The 9,402-nt window shown below is 36.8% G+C and overlaps 1 protein-coding gene across 1 annotated transcript; it reads right to left on the bottom strand.

Moving 5' to 3' along the window:
- Positions 1–29: 29 nt before the first annotated feature.
- LOC135736660 (uncharacterized) lies at positions 30–2,097 on the bottom strand. Its single transcript, XM_065255105.1, has one exon. The coding sequence runs from the start codon at positions 1,918–1,920 to the stop codon at positions 442–444; it is 1,479 nt and encodes a 492-aa protein (XP_065111177.1). The 5' UTR covers positions 1,921–2,097; the 3' UTR covers positions 30–441.
- Positions 2,098–9,402: the final 7,305 nt, after the last annotated feature.

The following is a 9,402-nucleotide window of genomic DNA, read 5'->3' as shown; positions in this document are numbered from 1 at the left end:
ATGCAAAATACACACATTTCACCCAAACATGTTTTACATATTTGTTTTATTTATACAGCATATATGTTTATCAAAAGACAAAACAAATGATTTACATTTTACATGTAAGCACATTTAAACAATGTATATAATTTTCTTAGTTTTAAAGATAACACACACTTATAAAAATAAAACATGATGAAAGCACTATATACTGATCACGGTGCAATAATCAAATCTGTTCATTAGAAGCAACATGAGCTCATCTACAGAGACAATAACAGCAGTTACAATTCTCAAGAGAGCAAAGCTTTTATATTAATTTAGTATAAAATATTAAACATCTGTGACTTAGATTTGACATTTATATTCCTGATCATTCTAAACAGCCATAAATTAGGCTTAATATAATGCATTTATATATCTGTGATGATGATGATGATGATGATGATTATCTCTGGATTAGGAATGAAATGCAGTCGAATTATTTTCAAACTCACATCTCACGGCACTGATGCTGTCTACACTGGGTTGACTGTTGACTCTCTGATGTGTGTATGATAACGGAAAGGTTTCAGAGCGAGACATCTTGACTTTACTGTGACCCGCGTCGCTCGGAGAGTCTCGGATGTGTCTCATGAATTCTGGAGCTGTGAATCTGCGCAGTAATCTGGTTCCTAATCCGGTGAGACTTGAAGAATGAGATTTGAGCCTCTCGGGTTCCACTTCTGCTCGATTGAAGAGAAGTTTGTGCTGTCTGCCCGTTTTGGGAATCCCACCACAATTGTGAGCATCTTTGACCCCTTCCAGATTTTCTGACTTGTTGGCATCATTTTTATTCGTGTTGAGTTGGCAATAAAACTTTGCCACGAGAGGTTTCTCGTCCTGAAGAGATGCTCTTTTAAATTTACTGGCAGATCTGATTTCCTGAACGTCACCTTGATACGATTGTTTTCTGTTGCTTCTGAGGTCCAGGTTGAAGGATTTGGCTTTTCCCCAGAGCGGCGTCTCATCGCTCTCATGCCTAACAGTTTGGCAGCGCTCTGAAGCGAAATCCATCTTTCTGGTGCTGCCAGTTTCTTTGAGGAGCGAGTTGTGAATTTGTTTGGAGGTAAATAACAGATCCTGTCCGTCTTCGGCCGGACATCTCTCAGGCATTCTGTTTATGGCTTGGCAATGGCCTGAAACCATGCTGTCCGGGGAATGGGGTGACCGTCGAAAGCGTATTCGCAGGCCGTTGCTGTCTCCTACGCGTAGCTGTCTCTGAAACAAGGCAGGGAATGGGTCTTCATTTTTGCTTTGAATTTTCGCTCTGGTGAATCTCTCCAAAACCTGCTTGGGAAGGCGATTAGGCCACCTGAGATCTTCCGCCGGTTCTCCCGTGCTGTCAGTAGGACTGACGACCTTCTTTCCACAGTTAAGAGCTTGGACGCACTGGTTGTGGCCGAAAAAGTCTGCCACTTGGACTGCAGAATGGCCTGCGTGGTTCGTGCGATCCACCCGTAGGCCTAACTTCTTAAACGCCCTGACCAGGAACTCCAAAACGTGGTTGTGTCCTCCGCAGGCCGCGTACATTAAGGCGCTGTTGCCCCACGTGTCAGTGAGTTCAGGGTCAGCGTTGAACTGGACCAGGAGCTTAACGGCATCCAGATGTCCGAGTTCACAAGCGAGACTCAAACTCGTGCGACCTTGCTCATCGCGGATATTCACATCTGCACCTTTCTCCAAAAGCAAGTGGGTGAATTTCGACCTCGGCCCGTTATCCTGAATGCACACCGCGTGCATTAGTAGCGTACGCCCGCCGTCGGCCTTGGAGTTGATAATGCGTCCATCCAAAGCGTCCAGCACGAAGCGAGCGAGGTGAACTTTGCCGCTCTGCATGGCTTCCAGAAAAGTTTTCGTGCCAGAGCCCTGACACAAATCTTTTGGCCTCAGCATCATCGCTCAGGACTCAAATGTTTGAGGGATTTGGATCTGAATGAGTTTGTAGTGGTTACCGGCAGGCTGCTCAGAGTTTCTGAGTCTCGTCTAAAGAAACAGCGTGTGTTTTATATCACAGCGTTCGCACAGCCTCCATGTGTTGCTATGGAAACAGCCATCTGAGAGCAGCTACGCTGCTATGGCGTCCATTCACAATCGCCTCCTCTTTCTGTGTCGGGCGGGGACAGATACTCGAATTCAATGAAGAATTACTCAGAGATAAAAACATAGGCTTGTTTTGTACTGCTGGTTAAAAGAAACGCTGAGTATAAAAAAGCACACACAAATCATCACCCCAAGCAACAATGTTCACAGTCAAAATGAATGGCCTTTTTTCTCAAATACATAAAAGATGTGACTCCTTGTTTACAGTAAAGATTAAAACATGCATGCATTAATAAAGGTTCATAGTGATGGTTATAAGCGAGTCATGCTATGTTTGCGTACCTGCAGTGAAAGTGTATTATGTCTATGCAAATTGATTTAAAACGAGCAATCTGATCTTATGAGAAAAAGTTCATGTCGACATTTAATATTCATCTCTTTTATAGTAAATTGCTGCTTCTTAAGACTTTCATCACTTATACTCTTCTTTGAATATTGCTAGTATGTATTTAATTATGAATCATTACTTTAATAAACAATTATAAAGAAGTCTTTCCATTGTAGTTCAAGCTGTAGTTAAGCAAAGCGTTAATTTAGTTTTTAATGATCTTATTTGATCTCTTTGATTTCTTCTCAGAAATAACCTGAAACCTCCTGGAGTCTTGTGCTGCACAGTTTTAATAATCTGAAAGCTCAGAGCCTCATAGACGGCTCATCTCAAGAGCTCCAGCTTCTTTTCAGGAGAGATTTTAAAGTGGGGATTATTTTGATCATGAATTGAATTAGTCAGCAGTGTTTCTCTGAACCAGAGTCCTTTCCAGCCACGTGTATCATTGATAAAATCACATACATCTGAGCAACAGGTTGTCCTGGTTATGGGAAATGTAATAACCTGAATCTGGCTGACTGGCAATGATCAAAGTGACCTGAGATACAAAACAAGAGTTTAGACGTGTATTTGTCAACCAGTTAAGACTTATGTCTTTTTTAAAATCATATATGTTTAGTGAAATGCACAATGCATAAAACTAACAGTACATCTGTCCTCGAGCTTTATGATTTCTGCCTGTATGATACTCATGACTCACCATCTGAGTTTTTTGTTTGTGTTATCATACTATCTGTTATTTGTTTGCATTTTACAGAATATACTATATGATTAATATATGATACTGTATACTGTAATATACTATTATATAATATAAAGTATTTTAAGTATTAATTTATTTATGTTCTTTAAAATGTGCTCTAATATAATATTGTTTTAACAGTAGCAGGTTTCATACATGCTAATACTGCATTATAAACATCATTAAATAATATCTTATGTCTTGAAGTGTTTTACACACAATCCCAGAAGAAATTAAATGATCCAGGATTCTGAATTTTTGCACTTTGTGAAAATAATTTGATATTATACCACGGGTCTGTTGAATGCTGCATTCTGATTGGCTGAGAATTGTTCCGTGGGTATGCATTAATTTCTGATAACCGCACATCTAACTTGTCAAATGTCTTAAAAATTGGCAGCAGAGCAATGTTTGTCATTTTAATGTTTGTCATTTTATTAAATGCTTTCGACAGCATTATTTAAAGCATACTTACTTTATATTTCATTCTTTTTTTTCCCCACAAAAATAACTCAATAAAATACTTCAGATCTTCATTTTAAAAAAAAGTGTTTGGTTTAATAAAAAATATAATGTAAACAGGTTCCACGCGATTTGTGTTTGTTTAAGTAATCTCAACAAACATAATTTAGTTCATTTTACAAAAAAGTTTAAGTAAACTCAACAAACTTTAGTAGAGTCAATGTAATGTTGGACTGTGCTGGATCATAAAGTTACTGTTCATTTGGGGGCTACAATTCGGATCTGTAAAATATTATGATGCATTGAATCAAACTTATCATATCATTCTGTATCATTCTGAATCTCCTACAAAATCTATTTTGCTCTTACAACAAATATGTCTGATGTGTCTGTAAAATGATGCCTTAAGTTAAGATGTCAGGAGGTCTAAATACATAATCTACAATCCAGTTTATTTATCATATGAACAGAATGTCAGTTTAGATGATTTTGTTAAAACTGTTTGAATTTAGTCAAGGTCAATATTTACAACATCAAACACCCATAAGAGCTCCATTCAAGAATTTTCTGTTCTCTATTTGGTGGTGAAGTGAGGCCATGCAGATCAGGATTTATAAATAAATGTCCTATTATAAGAACATCTATAATGGGGTTGTGATGATTTCATATAATTGGGCAGGTGGATGCAGAAGACAGACACATCCAAATAAATCCCCAGTTTGTCATTCCTCGCTCGCACCGGACCTACGGCTCGCCTGTCTGAATCGATGATTAGAAATTAACATTCGTTTTGAGTTAATGACCGATCGTCCGTCAGGATTTACTCTGATCACCACAAATGGAGGTTTCTGCATAAAAGTTTCATTTAAGATATAAAACACAGAGTTGTGAAATTATTTTTTCACTGGAAATGCTTGACATTTTGTATTTTAAGGGAGAAATTATCATGGTGATATTGTTAACAGATGCCAAAGCTTGGGCTGCGATATTTTTCTCCAGTTTTTTACATTTACAAGGTGAAAATCATGAGTCATTCAGAAAAGATCCCTCGAACATCGTGAATTTAGGAATCATTCATTATGGGACACAAAAAAGGTGAAAGTTTGACATCTCTACCTGCTCATTCAGTTTCATATTTTATCAATGCAATGCAGTTTTGTAAGGTTTTCAATCAATACTCCTAATTCAAGTTGTACAGACACATCATCTTATCATGTTATCACGGCTCAGAACAGAAACTGCACGTTCACAGGATTTGTGAGAAGAGCGACGTACACCAAACAGATGAATGTGGCCTATTATGAAATCTCACATTGGTTTCTAAAACATTGACGGTACATCTGGGCCGTCCTTTAGCAACATATGTTCTTCAGACACTTTTTATTTGATTCACAGCATGTGGCTGTTTGAAAACAGTTTGAGATGTGTGTTAGTGTACTGCAGCTGACAGACATCATCACATTCACATTATCTGCCTATAATGTCCTTTCATTTGATACAAGGACACATAACAGCTTGGCTTTTTAGTGGATTTTTCACAGTTTGTCATATTGAATGCGAACAGGCAGCTGGGTTATCGTCACAGTTAGTCGGCCGTGTGTTCTCACGGGATGTCGTGAAAGGCCAGGGCAGAGGACAAAAAACCCTGCACTCAACCCAATGTCCATTATCAGTAACAGGTCAGCTAGAGATTTCAGCTTCATCATACGTTTGGTTACAGAGTTTATGTGCATCAAACACAAAAACGCTGATCATGTCTGCCACCATTTCTTCTGACCTCAGTGTTTTCTCTGTACATGGATATTCATTTTCTCCTGTTTAACTGTGGTGAAGGTGTGACACCAGTACAATACAGCTCAGATCATAGCCAAACAAATCAACTCAGGATTCATCTCATGATCCATGCAATCTGTGCTTCTGTTGAAGTTTTGTCCAAAACAAACATACATGCCAAAGGAGACAAGTTGTGACCACAACAGACAAAAAGAGATTACCAGAAACGTAATATTCAAATTTCCGCAATTTATTTTAATACAATCTCCTCCAAAGATTCAGATTACCATGTTTCAGTACCAAGATAAAAGACATTTATTTTGGTCCACCTACCTTTCATTAGTGTCCAGAGTTTAGTGGAAGCACACCGACCGGTTGAAAGTGACACAAATTTTGAAACACATCCGGGTTGAAAGCTTAAAATATCAAACGCTTCCGGTGGTCAGACTTGACGTATTTATTGTTGTATTTAGTAAAAAAATACTACAACTATGCGTCAAGGATTAAATATTGCATGAGACGTATAGTAAAAGTCCCGTGCGGGCGGAAACAGAATTTTGTTGCGCATGCCTGCGATTTCCGCATTGCTATTTAAAGGATTAGTCCACTTTCATATAAAAAACAAATCCTGATCATTTCCTCACTCCCATGTCATCCAAGATGTTTATGTCTTTCTGTCTTCAGTCGAGAAGAAATTACGTTTTTGAGGAAAACATTACAGGATTTTTCTCTGTATAGTGGACTTTAGTGGACCTCAACAGTTTACAGTTTCAATGCAGCTTCAAAGGATCTAAATGATCCCAACCGAGACATAATGGTTATTATCAAGCAAAATCATCCTCATTTTCAACCAAAATTTTTTTTTTTTTTACTTTTAAACCACAACTTCTCTTCTTGCGATAGCCGTGTGATGCACTAGTGTGACCTTTCGTATTACATAATCACGTGGAAATGTCACGCATGATGTATGTGAAACTACCGGCTCCAGGGTTTATAAGTGTGGAGAAAGAGGAGCATTCAGACGTTGTTGTGAAATGATAGTAATTAATGTCTTTGTGTCAGATTATTGCTTAAAATGGTCCACAAGTGTGTGATTCACATATGTAATGCGTAATTAAAACATCTGTAAGGTGACGCTGACACGTCACACATCTAATGCAAGACAAGTTTTTTTGGGGGGAAATGAAGATAATTTTTCTAGATAAGACCCTCATTCCTCGTTTGGGATCATTTAGAGCCATTTAAAGCTGCGATTAAACTGTAATTTTAAACTGCATTAATTTCTTCTCAACTGAAAAAGAAAGACATCAACATCTTGGATGACATGGAGGGGATTTTTTTATGAAAGTGGAGTAATTCTTTAACATAATAACATACAGAAGCATATATATGTGTGTATTTTTATTCACCATTAATGCATCAGCTGAAAGCATCCAAAAATATGGTAATAGTCTTTCAACTAGCTAAACTACCAATCTAAACTTGAGTCCATAGTGTTATCCCAGCAGGGAGACGATCGATTGAATTAGAGGGAAAAGATGCCAAGTTAAAAGATCTGTCAGTCACAGAGAGAGCAGACGTGTTATTGTCCTTAGAAGAGTCACATTTCCATATAACAGCCGTCTATTATAAACTCCCACAGGCAGGAGAACGGGCACGATGTGTCATTAATGATAACTTCTCTTCCAGCTTACAAACCATCTCAGCTCTTTATTTCATCTGGGTATTTTGTTTAAGGTTTAGCATGTTTAGATACACCAGAATTGCTAGTTTGAAAATGTGCTCTGTAAAATAAACTGCTATGGGCTTTTGAGACCTAAAAGTTATTCACATTGTATGAACTGAAAACAAACAAACATACAAATAAAATAAAAGTAACAGATGTGGCTACAATAGTTTTTAAGTATCAAGTAAAAAACAAACATAATAAACCACATAACAAGTAAACATCCCAGAAAGCAGACGACTCTGAGCCAGATCTGTGCCAAACTCGGCGGCTCCGGTGTGGATCCGGCCCAGAGTCGTCTGTTACCTGAAATTGTTTAGTAATGAATTGAATTTGATCTCTGGCTGGTTGTCCACATCACATAAACTCGGTCATGACAGGTTGAATGAATCACATTTCCATAAGACACACTTACACGCTAGCTCCATGTCTCTCATTGGTCTCCAGCTGTGTTTGAACTCCTTCTGCTGTTTATAGTTACATAACATGAACTATAATTGGGCATCAGGCCACGGAGGGCAGTTACGACTCGCTGCTTTGTTCTTCTGTGAAACCATCGGGACACTTAATTGTTTTTAAGGAAAATGCAGATGGGGTGATGCAAGTGGAAACGAGAGCATAAGGGATGAGAGCTCCACATGGAGCCAGAGATCAACAGGTGCGTTCAAACGAACAACATAATAAAGGCATCTTATCCAGATCTTCACAACAGGTGGAATTCAGAGAATAAATCAACAAACATATAACACAATGTGACTTCTGAGAAACAGCTTTGACATGTCTAATGTTCATCTTCTCTAAGTGCATGAGGAAAAATAACCTAGGAAATATCTAATCATTTAGATGCATGTTTTTCATCACAGTAATACGGTGGCCGAGAAGTGCAAAACAAAACAACAAATTAAAACCACAGATGCAAATCTAAAAACAAAATGCCAAGTCAAAAAACACAACAACAAATCCATTGACAAAATAACAAGTCGGAAAACAAAATCACAAATCAGAAAACAAATTTACAAATATATTGCGTGAATGGAATTGTTACGGCTGATTGGACGACGCCTTTGTCAAATAAAGATGCTCAAAAGCAAGCTCAAACATCACTTGGACTTTATCATGTCTTGATTGACAGAGGTGTTTTAGCAGTTACCATTCCATTCATGCAATATATTTGTACATTTGTTTTCTGACTTATTATTTTGCCAATTGATTTGTTTTTTGACTTGCCATTTTTTGCATTTGTGGTTTTAATTTGTTGTTTCGATTTTAGATTACTCGGCCACCGTACATTTACCTTCTTATACTTCTCTCCCCATATGGCAAAAATAAAAATAAATATATTTTTTTCAAATATAATTTTATGTTTCAAAATATACAAAAATGGCCAATTTTTGGACATTTTGTAAAAATAAAAAAATAATTATATTTTTAAGCATTTATATTCGCATCGCATTGGAAGAAAAACTTTGCATATTACAAACTCATAATATTTAATTAAAATAAAATATATTTTCAACTGCAAATATTAACTTTTACACACACTTTATACATTTTGTAATTTTTAACTTTTTTGGTTTATGAGTTGTAAAAATAGAAATGTATTTGTTGCCCCTGAAATACATTTTGAAATATATGCTAATATAAGAAGGTTAAAAAATAAATATATTTTCAAACTCCAAAAAATTTAACTAAGCTTTACTTTCTACAAAATGTATTTAGCATATATTTAAAATAGATTTTTGGCCAAATACATTTTTTTCCATGTAAGTCATTTATCTAACAGAAATAGTTTAATGTGCTTGCATATGAAAAACTAATTTCAGCTTTTTACAACTAAACTAACCAAAATGTGATGATTACTTCATCCTTATACTCCAATAAAACTGTCTGATAAACATCCATCTGTGCCTAATGGGATCCCAAAAGCCATACAATCAGATTCAATGATTTCTTGTAGGTAATCATATATTACTCAAAATGTGAGCCTTTATAATAGTGCTGTTTCTATAGCACAAACCTTTAATAACTGCTGCATAGCTGTGATGAAGATTTACATAAAACATAAGCAGAACCTTGATTTTTAGGTCAGTCTGTATCAATACAGGCATGTTGTCATGGTGAATTATATTGGATGTTTTTTGTGCAGATGTATTTTTGACATCAGGTGCTGTGACCACGGCTCAACTCCAGCAGTTTGGACACAAAAGCAGTCACTTTTTATAGCTCCAGTACAAAAACTGAAGGTTG

The sequence above is a fragment of the Paramisgurnus dabryanus genome, chromosome 17, assembly GCF_030506205.2.
Source record: "Paramisgurnus dabryanus chromosome 17, PD_genome_1.1, whole genome shotgun sequence".
NCBI lineage: Eukaryota > Metazoa > Chordata > Actinopteri > Cypriniformes > Cobitidae > Paramisgurnus > Paramisgurnus dabryanus.
This window is presented reverse-complemented; position numbering and strand designations above follow the sequence as displayed.